A 27,896-nucleotide genomic window follows, 5' to 3' on the forward strand; every position below is an offset into this window, starting at 1 on the left:
TCTTGAAACTCTGAAAAAAGCTTTGGAGGAGGGCACGTTGAGCATTGAAACACTCATGAAGATGCTCCCTATCGTGTCATCAACAATGACTAAGGAGGAATCATTACCACCTCCATGTCCTGAACAAAAAAGCCCTGTGAAATCCCATCATTAAATATTAGAAATCTTGAGAAAGGCCCTACACATCAACGATTTGAATGTTGAAACCCACAGTAAGGCGATACCAACATTTGTATCACAGATGGTGAAAGGGGAAGCCCCTCCTCCCCCTCAAAGCGAGGTAAAAATCATGAGAACCCGCCTGAGGATGCCAACAAACTCCACCTGGTTGGCCTCGAAGGTAATAGGGACTCAACTGCAGGGAAGCGCATTAATCGATCCTTTATTCTGTCGCTTTTCTCACACATCCCACAACTCAGAATGGTTAAATCCGAAGACATCCTCAGAGTGTCTATCGCTCAGACCGACAATTGTAGAGCAGTATGGAGTCTGAGCTCTGAAACGATATTGAAGTTTCTCTGGTTCAATCGAGATGAGCTCCAAAACCAAGGTCTAAAATTATTCACCTTTGAATTGGAATCAAAAGCCCACAATTTTCTTGCCTACATTTACCGTGTCGTTGCTGCGAAAGCAGTAAGCGGCACTAATGCTCAACAAACTAATGGTAGTGTTGATGGAGACTTGCATGCACTCCTAGCGCACGTGGCGATAACAAAAGGTATTCTATGGCTCGAACCAATGGTCACTGCTATTTTAGGATCTAAAATGTCACCTACTTCCTCGTAGCATACAGAACACAGTTTGCTCGACGTTCCGGTTACGCTAATTTTACGGGATGGAATGCATCTCTAACGTCCAAGAACCAACCAATGATTCTTATACTACAGGAGACAATGAAATTGACCACATTTACCATACCAGGGTTTTCCACTTATTGCAAGCTGGCAAAGAGACCTCTCTTCGGCCGTCCCAGTGGTGGCCTTGTAATTGCCATTAACAATTCAGTCAATCTCCAGTCAAAGTGGGTATGGGAATCTGCAAACCTTTTGGGTGTACTTGTACAGAACACCTCGTCAAAAGGATCCCTTCAATCTTAATCATTTCTTTATAGTGGAATCCCGCTGCATCCCCGATTGAAGCAATGCTTGATGAACTGGATGAATGTCTAGAGAAGACGTCCAGCAAATACCAACCCTTAGAAATCATCATTGGTGGTGACTTCAACTGTGACTGTACGGAATTGAGTGAATGTGGACCAATAAAGCCCTCATATCTGTCACGGGGAAGGGGAGCGCAATTCAGAGAGTTACTAGAAAATTGGGATATGGACACAGTGGCAAGTAGTGAGGGGAAATCTCAGATCACATGGTCCCGTGGATCTAAATCATCGACAATCGACTTCATCTTTGTTAGTCGAACCTTGTCCACTCTTATTTCACCCGTGCAATGTAGTCGTATTCTAACCAGTGACCATGCACGTATAAATTGTAATCTGAAATGGGAATGTAGACCATTGGCGATGGAACCAGCCCTGGCACTTGTTGAGATCGATCGTCCTCAAATCTCCATTAGATAGAGTCAAGGATTGTGCCAGCAATTTAACTATGTATCACAACAAATACAATCATCCCGACTTTTCAACAGCAAAGTTGAATCTTCAAGGTTGAATTGCTATTCTGATGTGATAAATAATGCTCTTTCCATTTTTAGTAAAAAGTATATTGGGAGTGATCATCCCCATCCGTTTGATGCCACCTGTAAGACCCTAAAACGAGAGAAAAATAAGGCACTAAGACAACTCAAAACATCAGGTCTAATAGAATACTCCCGGTCTATCCGGGCACAAATTCTGAAAGAATATAAGAGGAACCTGAAACATGCTTGCATACTTAAATATAATAGAGAGAACTGTGACCTTATAAGAGCTATAACCATCCACGACACAAGAACAATATGGCGTACGATTAAAAACGATGATACAAGAACTCAATTGATCACATCCTTTTGCATATCTGAACGAGTATGGTGTGATTATATAACAACGAAATTCCACATTCCACTGAGATTTGAATCTGTCCCTAATGTGCAGTTGTGTTATAGCAGGATCGCCCGATTGAAATGGACACAGGAAGATCTTAAATGGGCAATATCAAAAACATCTTACTCTAAATCAGCAGGCCCCGATGGCATTCCTCCTTGCCTTTACAAAGCTGATCCTGAGTTTTGGGTAGAAACTTTGAAAACTAAATTTGACTCAATTATCAGTACTGGTCATATTCCCCCCTCATGGACTACAGCGAATATTGTTCCTATATTCGAAAAGGGTGATCCTTCTCATCCACAGAACTACAGACCTATCTCTCTGATTGATACAGATGCAAAACTGTTCGCCATTCTTCTTTTACACGACTTCGAAAAATTCATTGAAGAAAATAGCTTTTACTCGAAATATCAAACCGGTTTTAGAAAAGGCATGAGTACCTCGCTGAACGCTGCTGTCATGTCTCATCTGGTCGCGGGCACAAAAGGAAAGAATTCTCAATCCGTATATATGGCCATGATAGACATGACATCAGCTTTTGATAATGTGGTACGAAACCTCCTATGGAACAAATTGAGATCCATGGGAATTCCCACAGTATTACTTTATTGGTTCATCAAACTCCATACTAAGACTTCGTATAAAATAAAAATCTCTGCAGATGGTAGAACAACTGATCCCAAATTTTATGTCCATTGGTCTCAAGCAAGGCTGCAACCTAGCGGCAACTTTCTTTAACCTTTATCTCTCTGACCTTGATAAGGAATGGGATCACGGCAATCTGTTCTCTGTTAAAATCGGTGCCCTGTGACTGAAATGGATTGCATTTGCAGACGACATCATAGTCTTTGACCCCACGCCTGCCGGGCTGCAAACTAAGCTTCTGCTCTTTCAGGATTTTGCAGTCACCCATAACCTTAGTCCAAACCCAGCAAAAACAGCTATCTTAAAATTTGGCACCAAGCAAAACAGTAAGGGATATCAATGGGAGATCATGAAAACCCAAATCCCATGTACTTCTAGTGTGATATACCTGGGTTATGATTTGACTGATCAAAATTCAATTAAAGCATGGACGGACTTCATCAAAAACAAGTCGCGTCCTTTATTATCTCAATTAAAAATGATTTATTCAATAATTTTCACTAACACGCATGATAGATTTCTTGACGCTAAAAATGGAATCGGTTATCCTGTATTCCATTGATATGTGTCTAAGAGATGTCACTGCAATTTTGAACTCTACGCAGGGATCACTGATAAAATCTGCCATGCACCTTCCTAGGTGCATACCAAACGCAGTGATACGTCCTGAGTTTGGGTTGGTTGCATTATCTACTTGTTGGAAATGGCGTCAACTATCCGGTTATGTAAAGACTCACTTTGCACCTAAAAACTCTTTATACGTTTATTTATTTATTTATTTATTTATTTTATTTATTACATTTGTTATACGCCCAGACCCAGAGGTACCATGGCGTAGTTACAGACAATGGGAGAATGCAATCTTAGAAAGAACATAGAGGTATACAGGAGTAGCAATCAAAAAATATACAGTAATATGCAGGGTAGTCAGGAATAAATAAATATACAAAGCAGTCAGGTATAAGTAGTTACTAGGAGGGGGTAGGTAGGTGCTCTGGTTCAGTTAGAACTTGTTGAAGAGCCATATCTTCAGGAGGCTTTTGAATTTGGGGAATGAGGTTTCATTCATAATGTGGGAGGGTAGCGCGTTCCAGTGTCTGGGGGCCAGTGTTTTGAAGCTACTGCCCCCTACTTTCTCTCTTTTGTATCTGGGGGTTTCGAGGAGTGCGTTTTTGTTGGACCTGAGGAGTCTGGTCTGGGGCTTCATCATGACAGTGTTGTTGAGGTATTTGGGCGCTTTGTTGGCCCTACATTTGTGGGTGATGCTCAGGGTTTTAAATAGAATTCTGGCTTGTATGGGGAGCCAGTGGTGGTCTCTTCTGGTGTTGGAGATATGTTCAGATTTTTTGATGCCTAGAGCTGCTCTGAGGGCTTTGTTCTGCATGAGTTGAAGTTTGGCTATATTGGCTTTGGATGTGCCAAGGAATAGGATATTGCAATAGTCTAGCTTAGACAGTATGAGTGCTCTGGCTAGAGTGACACAGTTGTTGGTTGAGAGGAATTTACGGCTGAGGGAGATGAGTTTGGAGGTGTAGGAAGTGGACGAAGCTAATATGTTTGTTTGGACATGGATAGTGTTGCATCTAAGTACACGCCAAGGGTCTTGACTTGTTTGAGAACAGGGATTATGGTTCCATCGATGGTGAATGATTTGAAAGCGGGCTCAAGGGTGTTGATTTTGCTGGAGGAGCCTAGTATGAGGAGCTCGGTTTTGTCGTCGTTGAGACAGAGGCTGTTGTTAGCCATCCAGTTTTGGATGAGTGAGTAGATTTGGTTAACCAGGAGGGAGTCTTGTTCGTGATTGCCTGAGAGGGGAATGAGGATTTGGGGATCATCGGCGAAATTAGTATAGATGACACCCATGGCATCCAAGGCTGCAAATAATAGCTTGGTGTAGGCATTATACAAAGTAGGGGATAGGCAGGAGCCTTGCGGCACACCTGCAGGGACAGGCACTGGGTCTGCTGATTCTATGCCGATGGATACTCTGGAAGTCCTGTCAGCCAAGAAAGATTTGATCCAGTTGGTAGCGTTCTGTGCTAGGTTGAAATTGTTTGCTATAGTGTTACAGAGTTTATAGTGATCAACCAGATCGGAGGCCGCTGAGAGGTCCAAGAGCATCAGAAGGCAGAGTTTACCTGCTTCTCTGGTGGCATCCATTTGGCTCTTCAGATCAAGGAGGGCTGTCTCTGTGCTATGGTTGGGACGGAATCCTGACTGGCGGTCTCCTAGTAAGTGATGTTGTTCCAAGTGGTTCTGGATTTGGCAGTAGGCTATTTTGTCGATTATTTTTAGGAGAAATGGGACCGTTGTAATAGGTCGGTAATTAGTGGGTATTGTTGGGTCCAGGGAAGGTTTTTTTAGAAGTGGTGTCACCCAAGCTTTTTTGATACTAGTGGGGACTGTGTTTGTGAGAAAAGAGGCGTTGATGAATTCAGTGATGATAGGTGTGAGAGTGGGGGCGCATAGTTTCACTAGATGGGCGGGGAATTGGTCTTCCTTGCAGTTGGAAGCCTTGAGTTTCATTATGGTGTCGAATACCTCTTTGTTAGTCACTGGAGTGAATTGAAATGGGGGGCCAGTAGTGACATTTGATGTGGTCATTGATATAGTGGGTGGAGATTTGTCAGCTAGGAGTGTTTTTTTACTATCAATTTTGTTTTGTAGTAGGAGGATTTTAGATGAGAGTGCGTTTTGAATAGTGGTGCACCAGTCTTTGCTAGCGTTAGAGGGTGCTGAAGTTTGACAAGGGCTTTCGAGTTCTCTAAGGATAGTAAAGAGTTCTTTACTATCTGAGGCCGCATTCGTAATGCGGAGGTTGAGGGCATTGGATTTTTGGGTGATTATTGCTGATTTATAGGTTTTGTTGGCTTCAGCGAAGGCTGATGCCGATTCTGGGGTGTTGTTTTTCTTATGGAGGTGTTCAAGTGATCTTTTTGTGCGTCTTAAGGTTACAAGCTCCTCATTGAACCAAAAGCAGGAGCGTTTATCAGGTCTACGGGTTTTGGTGGTGATGGGAGCAAGTAGGTTGATGGTTTGGGTAAGGCCTTGTTGGTATTGGTCAGCTAGATAGGAGGGGTTGTTGGTGCCGAGAACCGTATGGGCAAAGGCAGCACTCAGTGCTGGTGTGAGTTTGTCGGAGGAGAGCTTTTTGATATTTCTAGTTTCAAATGTTTCTGGTTTTTTAGGGGTGATGTGCTCTGTACTGGCGTTGTCTATAGTGAAATTGATTACATAATGATCTGACCAATTGACTGGGAGGATGGAGTCAATGGTGACTAGAGAGTTAAGAGTGAGAAACCAGTCTAGGGTTCTTCCTTTTGAGTGGGTGGGTTTATCTACCAGTTGTACGAAATTCATTTCTGACATGGCTGTATAAAATGTAGATGCTTCCGAGTCCAAGGGGTCATTGTAACCTAGGTTAAAGTCTCCGAGGACTATGCATTTAGTTTTAGGCTTGATGAGGGGCGTTAGGAGTAGTGGGATGTCCAAGTCAGGGTGTGTGTTTTTATTGGGTGATCTGTACACCACTAGTAAGTTGGTAGTGGTTTTGGGGTTGGAGGTATACTTGACTAGTAGGAGTTCATAACCTTGTATCTGTTCTATTGGGCAAGCTCTGATTTCTAGGGTGGTTTGGGCTATTATGGCGACTCCGCCTCCTTGGGTATTTGTTCTGTCTGTTCTCAGGATGCTGAATCCTGGGGGAATAGCAAGGGTTAGAAGTGGTCCTGCTGCTGGGTGAAGCCAGGTTTCAGTAACCACCAGCATATCAAGGTGTTGGTCCTCAATGAGGTCATAGATATCTATAGCATGGGCACCTAGTGAGCGGGCATTAATGAGTGCAGTTTTGAGGCTGGAGGGGGGGGCAGGGGGTGGTGTGTTATCTACGATGGGGGGAGGATCAGTGGTTATGTTATTGGTTTGGTGTTGGAGTGGTGTGTTGTGGAGGCTTTTGTGTTGGAAATTAATGGGCGTGGTGTTTGGTTTGGTCGGCGTATTGGGCGTGGTGGTGAGTGAAGTAGCTCGTGGGGGCATTTTAGTTCTAGACATGAGTCTATTGAATCTTTCAATATCCAGGATGGGAGTGGTTGTGTGGTTGATGCTGATAGGTATGGTGTAATTGTATATAGGCGGGTTGGGACTACGGCACGGGAGGTCTGAGGTTGCTACCTTCTTGATGGTGTTGGGTGAGATGTGGGGCTGAGGAGATGGTGTGGGGAAAGGGGGGTGTGTGGGGAGGAAAGGGGTGGGGCAGGGGATGGGGAAGTGGCGTGGGCAACCTGGTCTAACTAATCCTTCGCCAATCTTGATGAAATGTCCTCTGGTGCATAGTGTAGCATTAGGGACTATACAAAAAGGGAACATGATGATGCTGAGGAGCGCCAGCATTATATTAGTGGACTGGGAGCAATAGTCCAGCGCTGGCAGGCAGTGCTCTAATGTAATCACAGCATCAGCCTGGGTGGGGTGCACGGGCAATGGGTCACCTAAATTCGATTTTAGCAAATCAGGACACAAAAGCATAGGTCGCTAGCAAGGTGCACAGGCAATGGGTCACCTACATTCGATTTTAGCAAATCAGGGCACAAAAGCATAGGTCGCTAGCAGGGTGCACAGGCAATGGGTCACCTACATTCGATTTTAGCAAATCAGGGCACAAAAGCATAGGTCGCTAGCAGGGTGCACAGGCAATGGGTCACCTAAATTCGATTTTAGCAAATCAGGGCACAAAAGCATAGGTCGCTAGCAGGGTGCACAGGCAATGGGTCACCTAAATTCGATTTTAGCAAATCAGGGCACAAAAGCACAGGTCGCTAGCAGGGTGCACAGGCAATGGGTCACCTAAATTCGATTTGAGCAAATCAGGGCACAAAAGCACAGGTCGCTAGCAGGGTGCACAGGCAATGGGTCACCTAAATTCGATTTTAGCAAATCAGGGCACAAACGCATAGGTCGCTAGCAAGGTGCACAGGCAATGGGTCACCTAAATTCGATTTTAGCAAATCAGGGCACAAACGCATAGGTCACTAGCAAGGTGCACAGGCAGTGGGTCACCTAAATTCGATTTTAGCAAATCAGGGCACAAGAGCATAGGTCGCTAGCAAGGTGCACAGGCAATGGGTGGCCAAAAGTCGATTTTAGTTAGCATGGTGAGGAGTGGCATTATAGTACGATCTTTGCTAGGGGAGTGACTGTGTGTGGGTACACGGAGGTAAGGAGTTCCAACTGTAAGTGGTTGATCGTGCAGCACGGTAGCAATAGCAGCTTACCTGGAGCAGGAAGGGCAGAGGTGTGGGCCCAGGCTTCTACAGCTCCATACAGGCTCAAGACAGGGGAGTTTTTGTATGGAGGTCGGCTTTCATTGGAATTGAAGAATGGTGCGGCAGTCAACATGTGGCCGTGTTGTTGTAGCTGGTGGATTACAGATGCTATCGGCCTCAGGCATTTTGGATGGCCTTAGCCTCATGGTGTGAAGATGCAACTATGCAGCGTGTCACGCTTGCTCTGTTTGGGCACAGGATTTAAACACTGCCCCAGGGGGGGCTGACCACACGTGCGCTACAGAGCGCAAACAGGAGCAAACAGGGTCGCCTGGCCTTAAGAGGCCTTTGGATGGCCGCCGGGAGTTTGTATTTAAATACAAATACGAACAAGCGTTGCCTAGCAACGTGGAGGCGTCTCAGCCTCGTTTTCGTGCCGCATCGCGCCCGACATTTTGGAATTGGGAGATGTCGGCGCGTGCGGTCTAAAGGCGATGTTGGGGGCAAAGGGAGCCGTGGAAGCGATGGGGTGCCCTAGCAGGGGCAGGATGCAGCATCTGGTTGTGTCTGCAGGCGGGAGGGCAGGCTGCTGCGTGGATGCAGCTTGCTCCTTGCAGGGACCTCTCGCTGGGTTCTCGTGGCTGGGTCCTCGTTCCTGATGGATGTGGGGGCTCCTGCCCTCTCCACAAGTGGGGAAGCAGATGGATGTAAGCTGAATAGTATGTTGAAGTCTTCCACTTCTGCCTCCTTTAATGAATATAATATTAGTATGCAACAAATTTTGAACTCCTTAGGCATTACTATTGAAGATGTATATCAACGTCCTGCTTTTGCAAAAAAGAAGCTTTTTGAACAGGATTGGAGGAGTACAATCGAAAATATATCAACATATCATATGTACAAAGAGTATGGTGCTTTTCTAAAACAACGCATTCCCCTATTTGACCATGTGGTTTTATTTCCATGCAACCACACCCGACAAGCTTACATTAGGTATAGACTGAATTTATACCACACTAGAGAAAGAACTGCTAATTGGATCAAAAATGGTGAACCCAAGGTAATGAAATGTCGCTTCCCTTCTTGCAAAGAGCCGATTGAGTCCATGAAGCATCTCATTCTTGAATGCCCAGATTTCAATCTAATGAGGACCAATCGGCTCTCAAAATTTGTCAATATAGATTTTGAAGACTGCATGCAGTTTCTCTGGGCACGCATGATGCAGGGTACACACAAACCTTTGATATTTGAATTGGTCAGTCTGTGTAAACACATTGAAAAAGAGTTGCTTAAATTTTAAGAACTAGAGGATATAAAGTGTTTGACACGATATCCTCTATTTTTGAACTTGCTTATAATATGATGTAAAGTTTTGATGTTGTAAATGCAAATGTAAATATTTTATTGCTTTCCTTTTGTATTCGACTTTGTAAAGGTTCTACAATTTTTTTGTAATTGAACCAAACACAAATAAAAAAAAATAACCAAGGAGAAACTTCTCCCTCTGATACTCCCATCCCTCAATGTTGCCACTGATTCCTGTAATGATCCTACCACCCTAGCAGACATATACAACCATAGTATGCTCACAGCTATAAACTCTATCGCCCCCATCAAACTCAGGAAGGCTAAACCACGGGCACACCTTAACTCCTGGTTCACACCACAGTTAAGAGTGCTCCGTAAAGCTAAACGCTGTGCCGAAAATCGCTGGAAAAGTCACCCTTTTGATGTGCATAAAGACAGCTTCTTCCTGGCATCGCTCACCTACAAAGAAGCCATTGTCACGGCGAAAAAAGACTCCTTTAATAACCGTATCTTGCAAGCTGACTCGAATACCAATGAACTCTTTAAGATCGTAAAAGAGCTTGAAACTCCAGCCACGCCCATGACACCTTCATTAAAGATAGTAAATGGTGTGCCAACTTTCAGTCAGCCCTATTAAATAAAATCTCCATGCTCCAATCCAAAATAAAAGACAAACATTATAGTCTGAAATTGGACAATCGCCCCCTGACCTCTGCATGGGCTCTCTCCCCTGACCCGCCTAACTCTAAACCTTTTGCCTTCTCACCGCTCACTATTGCTGGGGTGAAAAACATCTTGAGGATCAAACCTTCCAACTGCCAAGGTTTTCCATGCCCCTCTCCCATCATTAAGGAATCTTCCCATGACTAGGCCCCATTCATAACGTCCTTTATCAACTCCTCCTTTAAAACAGGTATTGTACCCGACAACCTTAAGGACGCATGGGTGATCCCATTGCTTAAAAAACCCTCCTTAGACCCAAACATACCCATCAACTTTAGACCCATAACCACCGTCCCGTTCCTGCTAAAAATCTTAGACCGTGCAGCTTACCTGCAGATCCAAGAGCACCTGGAATCCAATAATCTTCTTGGCCTCTGACAATCAGGATTCCGCCCCAGAGACGGGACTGAGACGGCTCTAATAGATCTTAAAACACAAATAGAAGTCTTGAAGAAAAAGGGCAAACTAGTCATGTTACTCCTCCTCAACCTCTCTGTGGCATTCGATCTGGTCAATCACCAAATCTTATGTAGGCACCTCCACTCTGCTGCCCACTTCTCTCCGTCAGCCACGGCCTGGATCAAATCCTTTCTGAGTAATAGATTTATGCGGGTCTTTTCTCAGTCCGCAGCTGCAGATCCCTCCCCAATTCACTGTGGCGTCCCTCAGGGTTCTTGCGTGTCACCCACACTCTATAATGTCTTTACTAAACCTCTCTTCGATGTACTTGACTATCTGGGTGTCTCCTACACAAACTATGCCGACGACACCCAGATACTCATTCCCATCACCGGAGACTACATAGTTAATACCAAGGCCCTGAATGACGTCTACATGGGCATCCAAGCTTGGATGGCCCAACATCAGCTATGTCTCAATGATGACAAGACGGAGCTCCTCATCTTAGGCACCACGCAATGCCTTAGCAAACTTGAGCCATCCTACCAGTCATTTATCATTGATAGCAACACCATCCAAGTCTCGAAAGACACAAAAACCTTAGGCTTTTACCTTGACGCCACCTTATCCTTATCTCGACAAACAAATGCAGTCAGATCTGCTTCTGCATATACCTGCAAACTCATCGCAGCCTGCAGGCCATTTCTGACTACTCCGAACAGCGTTGCACTAGCCAGAACCCTCATTATGTCTAAAATTGACTATGGTAGCGCCCTCTACTTAGGAACTAGCCAAGAGAACCTGAAGAAACTACAAATCACCCAGAACAACGCTATCAGAGCTGCCTTAAACATCCCTCGTAACCACCACATCTCTGAATCCAGAACCAACCTACAGTGGCTACCCGCCAAAGAGAATTACACTAAAATCACTCACCCTCACGCACAAATGCTTGGCCAACAAGGCCCCCCGTACCTCTGCAGTCGGTTGTCACGCCACGCACCTATCCGGCCTCAAAGAACTGCCCAGACCTACTGTTTAACGATCCCTAGGTACAAACTTCAAAAAGCGGGCGGCACAAGCTTCCCTGTCCTTGCCTCCAAGCTTTGGAATGCTCTCCCCATTTCCATCAGATCTGAGGAATCCTTTAACGCATTCAAGTCCAAAACTAAAGCCTGGCTTTTCAACCAGCACTGAAACCTGCTCGCCACACCACAGCCCTTCTAGCATCGGCCCACTCCTCTCACCTGCTGCACATTCTTGTCTCTGTCTCATGTAGAATATTTGCTCTGTAAATTATGTATATTGATATACCCTTGATTATTATGTATGTACATTCTCCTTTTGCTTAATTTCTTATGTATGTATGCTCTGTATGTAACTTTGCACAAGTTGCACCCTGATGCCCCCGGGCCTGATGGAGCGTGTTACAAATAAAACAAATAAAAATATAAGAACTCAGTAGAGATGGTCATGGGGGTGTGGGGGTTTGGGAGAGGGAAACGGTTTAAAAAGGGAATAATGGAAAAGTAAGAGGGGGTTGACTGTTTAATTGTTATACTCAAGAACTTATGTATGAAAGAAATGAACACTGACTATAAGAAGAATGCTTGGGATACTACACTGGTTTTCTTAAGCATGCTTGTAACCTAGGCTCTTGAGAAGAAAATAGAAAATAAAGTTTATTTAAAAAAAACAATGAATACTAGGAAACTTGAACTCTGGACTCGAACAACAAGGGACAGATAACTAGGAAACTCAGAACAGGAATCTAGGAAGCTAAAGCAAGGTAATACTGACTATGGGCACAGAGCACAAGGCTGCAGACAGGGAACAGGGGACTGCACGGGGGAGCAGGGCTGAAAGGCAGGAAGCACAGGGGTGTATGGCAGAAGGCAGGGAGCACAGGGCAGTGGAACAGGGGCAGGTTCTGGAAACAGCAGCAACAGGGCACAGCAGAAATCCAAGTATCAAAGCACAAGGGGCTGGGAACAAACTCAGTGCAAGATCCCTGTGCTCCTGCAGGCAGCTGCTTAAATACTAACCTGCCATGTGCTGAAGCAGGCTCGTTGGCAGCAGAGTGAGCACCATACCTGAAGGTTATCTGCTTCATCTCTCTGTGGTCCTGGGAGAGTAAAAGCAACACTGATCTCTAAGCCCTCTGGACATTGTAGTTCTAAGACTGCTGCGTAGGATTAGCCTGGTAATGAGAACTGCCACAAGTTGTATTGTGGGATGTGTAGTTTGTGAAATGAAATATGCAAGTACCAAAGTCTTGCAAACGGAATGTAAAGAAAAAATGTGAATAGGTATGATATGGTATGAGATCTATAACACGCCTGTACACAAGTGTTTCAGATATTGTCCGAGTAGAATTATGATTATTTTTGAGTACCAAATGGGTGCCAATTGTGTCAAGGTCGTGACAATATCTACAAGACAATTTTGACTGTTTTGAAAAAACACTTATGATTCCCTACTGTACAATAAGAAGACATTTTAAATGATTTTCCGGACATTGAACAATGCTGGCAAATATTGTGCTTGCAGCTGCAGCATCATAAAAGTTTTACAGTGGCAATAATGAGATGTATTTTGGCCACCAGTGTCATGAAAGTGTTTTACAATGGGAGTACTCGTGTATTGTGTGGACTGCATCATATGTATTTATTTTGGGAATGCTGGCACATATTGTATGTGTGAGACATGAAAGTGTTTTCCAGTGGCAATGTTGGTATATGTTTTGGGCACAGGTATACACAAATGTAAAATGCTCAAGTGTTTGTTGTTGACATGGTGTCTATTACATTTTTTTCAGGTGTTAGCCTACTGGACTGATTGTGAATTATAAGACTTTTTACCCTGTTTTTCTCCGTAATGGGTCTGTAAAATGTGTCTTTTGAACCCATTATTTTACAAACGTTCTCAGGGAACCCCAACCCACTTCTACTATATTATTTCAGGGTCCTTCGCTATTCTCTATCCCTTTATCCCTCACACTAATTCTAGGCAAACATTTTTGCCCATTGTAATGGAATGGTTAGCCTTGTAATGGAGCTAGGGATAGTGCTTTGCACTTAGCCAGTTGGATTTAAGATAGTTCACTCACTCTCACGTATACGTCTCCCTCTCTGCTCTCACTGTCTAACCTCCATCTTACTCCACCCCCACTACGCTGTCCCTCCGATGTTGCACTCCTCCTAAGTCTCGCCTTCGCCCTTTGTCTAAGCCCTCCTCCCACACCACACAACTCCACTTCCTCCTGTTACTACACTCCTCCTCGCACTAATACACTCCTCCTCGCACTACAATGCTCCTCCTTCCACTACTGTACTCCTTCGCCCACTACTACTCCTCTTACCAGTACTACACACGTCCTCATTTCATGCTGTACCTTTCACTTAACAATCACTCTCTACACTCACCCTAGCCAACTGCCACAAAAACACAGACACTCAGACTGCAGTACCTGGGCACTCAATAGACCAATTCCTCTCCCCCACAAACTGTTGCTTCCTCCTGATGGCCTCTTGGTCTGCCTCCTTCTCCTTCCTGCTTTCTGTACACTGCTTAAATGTCCCTCCCTCTGCCATGATTGGCCAGCTTGCCCCATCCAATCCTGATCTATCTTCCCCTCCTGCGAGGTGTATGTGCAAGGGAAAGTCTTTGAAAGGGAGCTAAGCCCCGCCCACTTTCTCTGCATGGAATTGCTGTGGATCCAGAATGGCATCCTGGATGCTGTCAAAGCCAAGTTTGTGTTGCGTCAACCTGATTTTGTTCCCCGAAGGGGGTTTTAGTCTGTTTGCCGGGGCCCGTCCCGAATTCCCTGATTGTCCTGGGGTTTCTCTGCAGCTTGTCTTGGAGTCCTTTGCCACAATGCCTTCTATCATTCTGTTTTACGGCGGTGTTACCGTCGGCTCTCTCCCTCTTTGATGAGTGACGCTGTGGTCACTACAGGGTGCAGTATTTGGATGTCTTTCTGCTCTTGTGTTTAAACTGGTGATGCACGTGTGTTCGGTTCTGGAGGGTTTCTCAAAGGTACGGGGAGAGATATTCTTGAGAGCCGGTTCTAGGGCAAACAGAATCTGACAAGTATTTTGTCAAGGAGGTATGGTGTATGACAAAGTACTGCAACACATCCTCCTGGCACAAAATGGGTGTTAGAGGCTGAGTGAGAGTTTCTCTCAGGCAGGCCTCCCTCTGTCTGGGAGAGGTTCCTACTACGCCCTGATAAGGCGAGGGTACTGGCCTTGTCACAGGTCTTCAGACTGCTGTTCTGGCACTTGCTAATTCGCCTAGCCTCACATTCTCATTGATGCGCCATTCTTCATGCTCATGTACCCATTTCCATATGCATATTCAACAATTCCTTCATATCACTCTTGTGCATTTATCCATCCATATATCATCACACTTTCATGTCCTTTAGCCTTCCTTCATTCTTCCTTCTTCGGAATCTTTCATTCACTCCTCCACCACATACTTTTACCCATTCATCTTTCTGCAAAATATTTCATTCATGCTGTATGCATTATCTTCGCCATATCTTCATCTGCCTATGCCTGTCTGTATTGTAAGGGAGGCATGGTATCACAAGTGAAGACCGACAGAAGAGATGCAAGGTTCAAGGGTGTTTATTGAACAACAAGGGTCGGAAAAACTCCTATCTGACCCTATATCTAAAGATGGGAGCACACTCTACCATCAAATAATAAATAACACAGCCCTAGTCATGTCTGTCAAAATGGCTTATACTAAATAAACCTATGGCCTGCCCTTACGCTATTACAATAAATGGGTGCATGGAAAAAAGGTGTATGTAAGGGAAAATCAGTGTTATAACATAAATGATCAAGATGGCTGGGTCAGCCCTCCGCCCCACGTTGGACAGCACAGAGTACGGCGGCCCAAATAGACAGGATGACACACTCCAGCTCAGGTTCTCAAAACAAAGGCAATTCAAAACGTGGATCGAGGCCCGCCTGGCCTTCCACGTTAAAGTCACTTATTATAGCGTTCCAAAGGCTCATTCACAATTCAACAAAAAGTTCACGTAGGTCTCCCTCTGTTGGGCTGGACCTCTCAAAGCTTTTAATAGTTGACAAAGGTCTCCCTGAGCCGGGCTCAACCCTCTCAATCAACAAGTACCTAATTCAACGCAGATCTCCCTCAGCCGGGCTCGGACCTCGCAATCACAGTACTTGCAGGGGTTCCCTTCCCCAAGCTTAATTCACATTCGTTAGGGGTTCCCTTCCCCTAATGTATCACACTTCCGGTCTCCCTCGTTTGGGCTCAGACGTTTTACTGATGTCGAAGACTTTTGAATGAGCAAGGATTTTACTATAGACCTCTGCAGGACCACTTTGACTTTGTCAAAGTTCGCTACAGGTCTCCCTCTGCCGGGCTCGGACCTCTCACTTTAACTCAACGTGATTAACTTTCCTTAGGCTTCTCTTGCCTTGAAACCAAGCACAGTGCATATCCTTTAGGCTCACATCAGTACTCGCTCAACAGAGACTTTCGACTGGGCACTGTTGCTATGTCGGACCACTCTCACTGTGCTTAGAGAGGCATCAGCTTCACCTCACTGATGATCCCCAACAAGGGTGAAACACGTGTATGGGGTTGCTGGTGGTACTCTCGTTCAGGTTGGAATTGCCATTGCATTTCGGTGCTGGACTGCCCCTGGGCAGGACAAAGACTGATATGCAAATGGATATTTCCCATCTGTGAAAGGCACAGTGAGTAAAAGCAGTGGCTGCGAACTCTCAAGTGGTTAATAACCACTGAACAGGTTATCAGGCCTTGTTCTGTCGAGAGAGGGGCGCCCGCTACCTTTGCAAACTAAATGTCGGACCACTCTGTTATACTGTATCACTATTATTCGTCACTTGCTCCCTTCAACTCACCAGCTGTGTTGGTTTCTTTGTTCGTATCCTTGATTCGAGGGGATTGGGTCCACCGACGTATTCCATATCTATGACAGGTAATGTCCACAGCTCTGCTGCTTCGGAAAATCTTTGGCGTCTGCATCCTGCGTCAATGATGTCGATGCGCCCTCCCCGAGGACCTCCTCCGACGGCCGACGTCACCCGATGTGATAAGTAGGACGCACGACGCCCATAGCCTCAGTTCCGTTTTTTCCGCAAAAGTGTTCGCTTCGTGAATCTCGGTACGCCTCGACTCGTTGGAGTTTGCTGTTTTCAATTCTCGGTTCGTTGAACCTGTTCGGTTTGTTGTGAAGACCTGTTCGTGGCAATGTCTTCTTCGTCTTCAACCCCGCGTCAGGGCTTGAAGAAATGCAGGGACTGTGGGTCCAAGATGTCGGTCACGGACTCGCACGACGCCTGCCTCTGGTGCCTCGGGGAGGCCCACGATACGGACGACTGTGTCGACTGCCAGTCGCTCACGGCAAAGGCCTTGCGGGAACGCAAGAAGAAGCTGTCGGTAGGCCGGGTGTCTAAGCCCCGGAAGTCGAGGTCTGCGGGGCTTTCGACGGATGACTCGAGGGGCGACTCTCCGCGTCATCGTCGGAAGTCCAGTGGGTCTCCTTCCAGGAGTCGGTCTCGCCACTCCTCCGCATCTTCGAGGCATTCCCGGAAGCGCCGGCATAGGTCACCTTCCCCGTCCTCTTCCGAGGACTCCGCCCGTCGGCGGGTCGCTTATCCCTCCATGCAAGCGACACCGGAGGAATGGGCTTCCTTCAGGAAGCAGATGCTAGCGATTCTTGAATCGTAGGGCACCGGTCCGTCCGTGCCTCCGAGTGGGGTCTGTCGGCACCGGTCGAGAGACACCGCTCGTACGCCTTCGGGCTCGGGTGGTCGGCACGGCTCGCGGGAGAGGTCCCGCTCGGACAAGGGTAGCCGTTCTCGCCATGCCCGTTCCAGGTCCCGGTCCTCGACGCGCTCGAGACCGCGTGATCCTGTGCCGTCTTCGAAGAAGACGTTGGCGCCGAGGTCGTCGACGATTTCTCTTGAGGCTCCGCCTCCGAGGGGGTCGTTGACGCCGTCGGCGCCTAGGTTGTCAAGAGACACGCTCGGAGCTCCGGCTTCGAGGCCTGTGTCGACGCCGCCGATGCTGGCGGCGCTGCAGCTGACGTTGACGCCCATTTGCTCGACGTCGAAGCATTTTCTGTCGACGCCGGCGCCAACTCGTTCGGCGCCCTCGACGCCTTTCGAGGCGGTGGTGTCAGAGGGGCCCCATGGCACGAGGTTTGCCCCTAGAAAGGCTCTGGCTAAGGCCTGCCCTGCTTTGGTCCCCAGAGGTCTTCCTCTCCCCGCCTGGAGTACATTTCAGAAGGTGATGAAGGCTCTGATGGCGGCTTGGTTCCGTTTACGGTTCCAGATGAACTTATCTCGGGCCATAGTCAGTTTGATGACCTGCGGCAGTCGCTGCATGATGCCAGTGGACTGGACACCTCTCCGGAGGTGGAGTTTTGTAGGCCGGAGCCTGGCACTCATGCCGATTCTTCATATTGGCGCCTTCTGTCTCGGGTCACAGAGTACTTGGGTTGGTCAGCTCCCCCAGGGGAGTTCGTTCAGGATGATCTCACGGACATCCTTGATATCGGTCCCCCCACTGACCCAGCTTTGCCTTTTCATATGGCTTTGCAGAGAAGGGTGGTGGCGGCTTGGACTGCTCGGGAAAGTCTCCCGGCAGTGGGCAAGTCTTTGTCGCAAAAATACCGTCCAGCCAGTAGCGACCCCTGCTACTTGTCTAGGCACCCCAGCCCGGAGAGTTTGGTGGTGCAGGCGGCTACGGCCCCGGCAAAGCAGGCGTCGTATCCTACCATCCCTCCGGATAGGGACAACAAATGTTTTGACGGGTGGGCGAAGAAAGTGTTTTCTTCAGGGGGTATGGCGCTTCAGGCGGCCAACTCCATAAGTGCCTTGTCTCGTTTCACACACACTCTGTGGAACTGTGTTGCGTTAGCGGCTGAACATATTCCCGAAGGGGACGAACGGGTTGGTTTCCTTGCTATGGTTCAGGAAGGCAAGGATGCTATGTGTGAGGACGTTACAGTCGGGTTTGGACTTGGCGGATTGTGTCAGCCGGTCCATGGCGGCGAGCACCGTAATGCGCAGGTTTGCGTGGTTGCGGAAGTCTGGGTTCGCTCCTGATGTGCAGTCAAGGCTCCTCAACATGCCCTTTGACGGTGAACACCTTTTTGGCAGCAAGGCTGACGAGAGCCTTGAGAGGTTGCAGACCTCCAAAGCTGCAGCGAAGTCGTTGGGCGCTGCAGTTCGCCATCCTCCGCCTTTTCGTCCTAGGGGACAGCAATGGAGGGGAGGTTTCTTTCGCTATTACTCGTCCTTCAGTAAAGCGAGGGGAGCTATCAGTCAAAGAGGCCATCGTAAGAGTGCCAGAGGTGGAAACAATGGTACTTGAGGTGCCAAGGCCGCTCGGGCAGTTGCCTCTTTGCCCTCAGGCAACGCTGCAGCCGCTACCACTCAGTCATGAGGCCAGGTCCCATGGTTCGCCGGTTGGGGGAAGGCTGGCGCAGCATCTTTTAGAGTGGCAAGCCATTACTTCAGATGTGTGGGTTCTGGAGATCATAACCCACGGCTACTGTCGTCCTTTTCGGCAGAGGCCTCATGACAATCCACCAGGGAACCTCTCTTTGAAGTGTCTGGATCCGCTCCTTGCGCAGGAAATTCAAGCCCTGCTGGAGAAAGGCGCCATAGAACTGGTGCCTGTAGCAGAGAGGAACAAGGGATGGTATAAGAAAGACGGGGGATTGAGACCCATCATGGACTTGCACGGTTTGAACAAACTCCTCAGGAAGGACAAGTTCAAGATGGTGACTCTTTCTCAAGTCCTCCAGGCCCTTCAACTTCAGGACTGGTTGGTGTCTCTCGACCTCAAGGATGCTTACTTCCATGTGCCGATCCATCCCAAGCACAAGAAGTACCTGAGGTTCGCGGTTGGCGACTCGCACTTTCAGTTTCGGGTCCTGCCGTTCGGATTGACCTCCGCCCGAGGGTTTTCACCAAGCTCATGGTGGTAGTGGCAGCGCATCTCAGGAAAGGGGGGATTCACGTCTACCCCTACCTGGATGATTGGTTGATCAGGGGGAGCTCTCCCGAGCAAGTTCTGGATCATCTGTCCGTCACCTGCCACTCCCTTCACAGGCTGGGCTTCTCCCTCAATTTAAAGAAGTCCCATTTGACACCAGCGCAGCAGCTCCAGTACATCGGAGCAGTGCTCGACACGTCCCTGGGGCAGTGTTTTCCTCCTCAGGTGAGGGCTCTTCACATTCAGCAGATGGTGAACAAGTTTCAATTTGCCCAGGATCTCCCAGCGTTGGAGTTCTTGAGACTGCTCGGCCTCATGGCATCCTGCATTCTTCTGGTGCCAGAGGCTCGTCTGCGGATGAGATCTTTGCAGTGGGCACTCAAGCTCCAGTGGTCTCAGTCCTCCGGCAGGCTGTCGGACACTGTTCAGGTGCCGTCCTTGGTAGCCCGGGACCTTCTGTGGTGGGCCGTCGAGGGCTATCTGATGAAGGGGGCCCCATTTTGGCTGCCCTGGCCAGAGGTGACGATCGTGACGGACGCATCCCTCACGGGATGGGGAGCTCATGCCAACGAGTTGACAGTCTCCATATCAATCTGTTGGAGCTGAGGGCCGTCAGGCTAGCCCTGAAGGCTTTTCTGCCGACTATGCGCGGAAAGAGTGTCCTGATTATAACGGACAACACGGTGGCCATGCACTACCTCAACAAAAAGGGGGGGGGGGGCAGGGTCACTTCCGCTGTGCAGGGAGGCGATGCAGCTCGAGTTCTGGGCCATCCAGCAGGAAGTTTCGATTTCAGCGGTTCATCTGGCCGGAGACGACAACGAGACGGCGGACGCTCTGAGCAAGTGGATCTCTTTGCCTCCAGTGTCAACCGGAAGTGCGAAAGGTTTTGCTCGCGGGTATTTCCTCCAAAAGGAGCCTTAGGAGACGCGTTTGTGGTGGAGTGGTCATTCCCACTGCTGTATGTGTTTTCTCCAGTCCCCGTCATCCCGCAAGTGCTTACGGAGCAAGGTTACGGAGGTTTGGTTCCCGGATGATCCTCATTGCTCCGGCGTGGGCCCGGATGACGTGGTACCCGGACCTTCTAGACTTGTCCATCTGCCCTCCACGTCGTCTTCCCTACCGAGACGATCTGCTCTCACGAGAGGGGGTTCAGGTTCTCCATCCAGAGGTCAGATCCCTCAATCTTCACGCTTGGCTTCTGAAAGGTTGAGGTATAAGGATTGGGACCTCCCTGAAGACGTGATGGAGGTGTTGCTCTCAGCCAGGCGGCCGGCAACTAAGTCTCTGTACCGTTGCCGTTGGAGAAAGTTCTGCGACTGGTGCAGAGTTCAGAATGTGGATCCGTTTGAATGCGACATTCCCATGGTTCTGTCTTTTTTGCTTTCTTTGGCCCACAGGGGCTTGCAAGTGGGGACCATTAAAGGTTACCTGGCGGCGCTGTCCATATTTAAGCGCTCGTCTGAAGAGTGTTCCTATTTTAAGATTCCTTTAATTTCACAGTTTTTGAAAGGGCTCACTAATGTGTTCCCTCTGTCACCTTTTTGGTGCCAGGTTGGGATTTGAACCTTGTTCTTAAGTTTCTTATGAGTGCTCCGTTTGAGCCTTTACATTCTTGCCCTTTGAGGCTGTTAACTCTGAAAACTGTGTTTTTGGTTGCGGTTACTTCCGCTCGCAGAGTGAGTGAGTTACAGGCACTTTCAGTTAAGCCACCCTTCACCATGTTTCATAAGGACAGGGTTGTCCTTAGAGTTCGTCCTTCTTTTCTTCCGAAGGTGGTTTCGGAATTTCATTTGAGTCAGAAGGTTGTTCTTCCGGCGTTCTATCCTCCTCTACATCCTGGTAAGGAAGAGGAGAGGCTCCATAGGCTTGATCCTAGGAGAGCGTTGAGCTTTTATATTTCGCGCATGTCCCGGGTCAGAGTGGACGATCAACTTTTCAATGGTTACTCTGGAAAGCGTTTGGGACAAGCTGTGACGAAACAGACTTGGAATAATTTCTGCTATCTCCGAGTGTTACAGCTTGGCGGGTAAGGATCCTCCGGCTGGCTTGCGGACCCATTCTACCAGGGGACTGGCTGCATCTACTGCCCTGCAGAGGGGAGTTCCTATTTGTCACATCTGTGATGCAGCCACCTGGGCTTCAGTACATACTTTTGTACGTCACTACTCCCTCGATTCCATCAGAGGGCAAGATCTGGCCTTTGGCAAGGCATTTCTCTATTCCGCAATTTGATTGGGCATGCTAAATTTGTATTCTAAATTCTTTCCCACCTCCTTGCTTGGTACTGCTTTGGGAGTCTGTCATAAATATGAAATACGTCGGAGGACCCAATCCCCTCGAAGAACAAGTTACTTCCTTACCTGGTAACGTTCTTTCAATGGGATGGTCCGACGACGTATTCCATATCGCTCCCTCCCTGCCTTCCCCGCTGCAGAATTTCTTTTGCGATTGCAGCTTGCGTTCCGCAAGGCCTTGTGTGTCTGACTGGCAGAAAACTGGTGGCACACGTTCTGGTAAAAAACTATAACTGAGGCTATGGGCGTCGTGCGTCCTACTTATCACATGGGGTGACGTCGGCCGTCGGAGGAGGTCCTCGGGGACGGCGCATCGACGTCATCGAGGCAGGACGCAGACGCCAAAGATTTTCCGAAGCAGCACAGCTGTGGACATTACCTGTCATAGATATGGAATACGTCGTCGGACCATCCCATCGAAAGAACGTTACCAGGTAAGAAAGTAACTTGTTCTTTCGGAGCCAAGGACGATACCACAGCTGCGGCTTCACCTCCCTGTCATGATGCCTACCTCCTGGGACCCAGACCAAGTCCAGCAACCCCGGAAGCAGGCATCAAGTTATTCCAAGCAAGCCCAACAACCCCTGCTAGGGGCTATTTGGGTGCAGTCCTGGCGTCTATGGCGCCAGGCTCATATGGAGAGTCAGTCCTGGCGCCATAGGTGTCAGGCTCATAGATTAAAACCTACCTGATACAGACCATGCTGCAAGAGCTCCAAGCCAAAAGAGGCTTGGAAGGGACTACTTTACCTAGGGACTATTTTTTTACTCAGGTGGGGCTGGGGAGGAATACTTACCTGGGACTACTTTGGAGGCTATTTAAACCACGCCTGAAGAGCAGCACACGCTTCGCGTTATTCTGCATCCAGCAGCGTAACACTCACCGTGCCTGCAAGTCTGCATCCAGTCTTCTGCCACGCCCGCCTCGAGTCTGGAGCTCCTAGAAAAAGGGAGAAAGAAGGAGAAAAGGTTAGAACAAGAGCAATACCTTTGACCCTTACCTGAATTCCCGATCCATCGCGTCTTCGAGCTGGAAGAAAGAAGTTATTTCATGCGCGTCGCCTCGCCTGCTGCAGCGCCGCGCTGAACTCACCGGCCTTCGCAGCATCTTCACATTCCACCGCACCCTTTTGCATGTTCCCGCCGCACTCCGGCACCTAAGGGGAAGACAAGAACAGCAAGGTGAGCCAAGGGAATACACAGAGGCAATATTAGTTACCCCCAATAGACTTACCTGATTTAACCACCGAGGGTACTATTCCTCTTCACGGGTCGGCGCAGCTTCCACTGCATCCTTGCCAAACCCTGGCCCCTAAGGGGAAACAAAAGGACAGCAAGGTGAAACAGAGGGACAAACAAGGGGAAACCTCCTCACCACAATAGGCTTACCTGATTTTACCGCCAGAGGCATTATTCCCCGAGACTTCATACTTTCTCTCAGCGCCTGAATAAAGGAGAAAGCAACAGGTTACATATTGACATTATTTTATCGAACTGTGTTGGATAATACAAATCCTTACCTGAATATTACCGGTTGCCACGAGGAACTCTTCGCTAGGGTCAAGCTGCAACCTGCAAGGAATCGGACAGAGTGAAAGTCAGACATTTGAACTCTTACGAACTACATACTTACGGCGTCTTGCCGGGAATCTCAGAGTCAATATTTTTCTGGAACTCACCAATTCCTTCGAGCCAGTGAAGCAACTGGTTATCTACGCACCACCGCGCTCAATGCAGGATGGAGAGCTCATCTTTCCAAACCATCAGGTGAGACTTAGAGGGGACATCAAAGGTGATCAGTGGGGAGAACAGTGGGGTTAACTCTCAACTCCACGGGTGGTTAATTCCCTTTCTCCATTTGCAGAAGAATATTCCTACGGGCCACGCAAACTAAGCTAGGTGGGCCAGTCCAGTCCGTCATCTCTGCACTACGCGTCACATTGGTGGAGACCGCAGCTGTCCAGTTCAGATCGACGCCCCTGTGGGAGCCAGGTGAGCGTAACACTTCCCAACTCGGCCGTTTACCTGGGAGGGCTGCTGGTATCTTTCGAATTAAAATGTTGGAGTCACAATTCTCTTTTGCTCTGTCCTCTCAGGAGTTTCCCTCAGTTGGGCTTAAGCCCCTTGGATTTGCAAAGTTTTAAAGTCTTTGAACTTCATGTCCCAGAATGCACTTTTCTTATTTCGCTCCCACGTTGTCAGCTCCCCTATATAGAATTCCGGGGTTTGGGGATCTGCAGGAGGTAAAGGGGATCACTTGTTGAGGTCAGGGTCTCGCCACCTGCCCCTCAAAGGCCTGTTTTGCCCAGGGGGGGGAGCTCTGGTGTGGGCCTACCAGGTAACCCCCAGCTTCCCCTGGTTTGGCTCCCTGGAGTTAGAACTCCCTTGCCACACTGCAGCCTTCCCTGTACTCATAGGCCCAGCAATTAGGCAGTCCTTCATCCTCCAGGTCTTCCAGGGTTTCTCCAGCTCAAATTCTCTCCTCTCAGCCTCTGTGAACCATCAGCATCCCCAGCTCACTCAAAGTGTGTCTGTGTGCTCCACCTTTTATACTGACTGGGAGGCTTAACAGGTTTCAGGTGGGAATGATTGACAAGGGAGGCCTGACCTTGCCTTACCTCATTACTGGGACAAAATGGCGACTGCCCACATGAATCCCTGGTGCATTATTTTCTATGGGAAATCTTTATAGCTCATGTTCGCCTCTTCTTCGTCCCAGTGGTTTGGTAAATGAGATTTCTAGAGTGGAGGTAGGAATTGTGGGAGTTGTCATTTTTTCGAGAGTAGGTAAAAATATTGTCAAGAAGAGGAACAATTTTGTTGTTGTGAGTTATAGGGTGTTGTGTTTGTTCTCCTATGCTTCCCTTTGATGTGGGTATCTGTTGGAATTGGGGAGGGGCAACGGGACAAGACTTACAACATATAAAGGCGGAGTAAGTGTTGGGTAGGGGTGTGTTGTGAAGAGGGGGATACCGTGTCTTGCCATCAAATGTCTCACCCCCACTCCCAGAGGACCCCTCACCCAGGTGATCCTCCCGCACTTGTCCACCCCCAGCGGTTTGGATCCAAAGGCGATGGCCATGCCCTGGCCACCTGAGCAAGAGATCCCCAGAGTCTAGATAGTGAGACGCCCTTTGGTTTCTCACAGTATGCACTCAGAACATGTTTTCACCAAACAGCAAGAAATATTGGCGAGTTATTTCAGATACATGACAGTGCCCTTTTCTTAATTGTGCATGAAATATTATTAGTTTTTAGTTGGTGTGTTTCCTTTGTTTTACCACAATTGTTGCTCCCTTTATACACAACTGTTTAATAATGCGGACTGTGTTAATGTGGTAAAGATTTGTTTCATAACAGTTATGGCTTTTCTGAGACATGCATGTGTAAATAATTCCAGCTGAGAACTATTTTTCTCTTACTATACAACTCTTCTGAAAAGTTAATTTAAGCATTATGTTGCGTGCGCTAATCTTTAAATGTCCTCTTTCACATCACATTGTACTTAACAGCAATTTAAAAGTTAGCTTAACACTATCATTTGTGATTTAGATTCATGTGACTTGTATAGATGCAGATACATGTTAACTATATTTGTTCTATTTTTAGGCTTTCTCTTATAATTATGGTGTTTGTGAACTATGGAGGAGGAAAATACTGGTTCTTCAAGCATGAAAGTTGGAATGGTAAGGTTTTTTTAAAAATCATTAATCGGTATCAAGCGTGAAAATAACAGTGTATGCTGCCCGAATCATATGTCAAGACCAGCAGTTCATGCTGTTATGTTATTGAATGCGTATAATGTGCTGCATTTCTTCCTGGTACTACTTCAGTGTTCCTATTAACTTTTAAAGAGAAGTAGACTATTTGTATATAAAAAACTTTATTTCCAAAGAGATAATGCAATAATGATGTAATTCATCTTGAATTTGTAATCCGTAAATCATAACATGTTTGTTATTATGTAACTTCTGTTGCTGCTCTGTGTTCATCTTCCTTTAAATCTACATTGAGTTCATTGTTTAAAACTGTGTTCATTGAACTTTGGATTTTTAAATTGTACTAAGATTACTTTGGGTTTGCTTAAGCTTGCGAGAATGAGGAAGATGCGTGTAACTTGGGTGTAGTATTTAAATGTGTTTCAAAACATTCTAACTAACTTTAAGTTGCTTTTCTCCTGTTCCCTCTGGACATTTAATTTTATTTTGCTTCTCTGCTTCTCCCTCAACCTGTAAATCTCCTTGACCAAAGCTATCAGGAATAATGGGTCTCCTACCGCTCAATACATGGCAGTTGTTGATATCTGAAGCTCAACCATCCAGTCTATTTCTTTGCTAAGCGCATACAAGTATAGTACTTCCCATTTTGAGGAGGTTTCCCACTGCAGACAAGTTCTCGGAGATGGCAGGTACTCTATCTGCCATTGAGCTCAGTTCACGGCAGGGCAAGGTTTAGAACCAAGGTCTCTTCACTCATTATGTTGTTTGCTCCTCCTCTGGCTACTGCTATTGAGTTTTCACTTTTCATAGCTCAGTGTTGTATCGGGCCATGATCCACTACTTGTATTTTGCCCTATTAACGTGCATGTTTTACGATTTCATCTCCACAGTCCCATTTGCGAATGTGGCAATGTGTCCTGCCTGGTCTGGGGAAATCACCAATGGGGAGAATTCGGCGGGCTAGGTGTTATCGTGAACCAATAGATTCTGGGCCCGGTGGCAGTATCAAACTTATCAAACTCCCTTGTTCTCATTGCAGGGCAGGGGACACAATCACAGTGCTCCAGTGCAGGACCGTCCTAGTAGATCTGACCCTCCTCCATATCTTAGTGAGGGCAGGTGGAATAGTGACTGTGAGCACTTCCTCCCCAAATTAGACACTTCACTTTGTTTGGGCATCTGCCAGTATGTGACAAGGCCAGTAATCTGGCCTTGTCTGGAGTGCAGGGGAGAGGGGACCTGCCACAAAACTGTCCAGAAACAGCCCTTGGCCATATGGGGCAAGGCAGCTGGTGAAGACCCAAATCCTAACCTTTCCCCTTGTGCCAGCATGTATCTGTGCAGAGCAGTTAATACTCATGCCATTCCTCAGACAGATGATTGCCAGTGTCCCTATGTTGCTTTCAAGTCCTCCAAGTCAAAAGCAGAAGAGAGACCTGACTAATCACCAAAGTACCAGAAAGCTAGAATCCAGGAAGAGAGAGAATGAGACAATGTAGCCTCCGGAGAACCCGAATCAAAGGAACCTTTACTCGTCACTGTCTAGCAGAGACAGCCTGTTCCCAAACAAGGGCGTGCAATAAACATCCCGAGCTGCCGGATCAATCGGGCAGGCTCACAAAACAACTCTAGGGATCCCTTGACCACCGGGGACGCAGAGGAGAGAGGAAATCGGCCCACCACTGAAAGACTGGCAGGAGGCAGCATGGGGCAGCACACATTGGGTTTCCAGTCCCAACAGTCACTGTCTGTGAAACCGTAGTCGTCTCCTGCTGGTTCTGTCTCCATTTACATACCATCCCATACATCACACATGGTAAGATTATGGTTTAAATTGTTCTAGCCAGACGTCTCTAAGTTTCTGTTGTCTGTACTTGGGTACATCATACCTGAATATATATTATATTGCAGGTACACCAGTAGTTTTCCAGAACACACGAGAAAGAATCACGCTTCTAATATCCTCACTCCTGATTCAGGTTAGCCTCTCACTGATTGGTATATCATTGTCAATTGTTTACGAGTACTGCTATTTACACGTTCTCGTTGTTCTTTTGACAGCCTGGTGTTCGTGTTGTGTCCATTCTTCCAGGGAATAGATTGCTCTATTTGTCTATTATACAATCAGAGGGGTACATTGTTGGGAAGAATTCGTCCCCTACACTACGGGCTCAAGTACATCCAAGGACTTGTCCCCTCAAGTACAAGGTGAAATTTGACATGATCAGAAGCCATACTAATGGGCGTTAACGATTCCCTTGCCCATATCATGCAACTGGTGACGGATTTGCATACCGATATGGCGGCTGCGCATTGTTCTACGCAGCGTCGTATCGATGAGTTACAAGTCGGTATGCATTCTACCAGGGCTACAGCTTCAGCCCCAGCGGTGGCCTCTGGTTCGGGGGTAACCCTACCTAGACAGGAAACAGGACCAGTGTATATGACTGCCCAGTTTCCGTTAGCTCCTGAGGAGAAGTTCAAATGGG

General features: G+C 47.5%; 1 protein-coding gene across 1 annotated transcript in view; it reads left to right on the forward strand.

Annotated features, from left to right (window-relative positions):
* Window positions 1-27,896, forward strand: part of HGSNAT (heparan-alpha-glucosaminide N-acetyltransferase) — a 2,225,524-nt gene that overhangs the window by 982,369 nt on the left and 1,215,259 nt on the right. The window contains exon 8 of the mRNA XM_069637664.1: window positions 25,298-25,374. Within this exon, the coding sequence (XP_069493765.1) occupies window positions 25,298-25,374 (77 nt within the window). The remainder of the gene's footprint in view (window positions 1-25,297; window positions 25,375-27,896) is intronic.

This window comes from Ambystoma mexicanum, chromosome 14 (genome assembly GCF_040938575.1).
Source record: "Ambystoma mexicanum isolate Mex_15411 chromosome 14, UKY_AmexF1_1, whole genome shotgun sequence".
Classification (NCBI taxonomy): Eukaryota; Metazoa; Chordata; class Amphibia; order Caudata; family Ambystomatidae; genus Ambystoma; species Ambystoma mexicanum.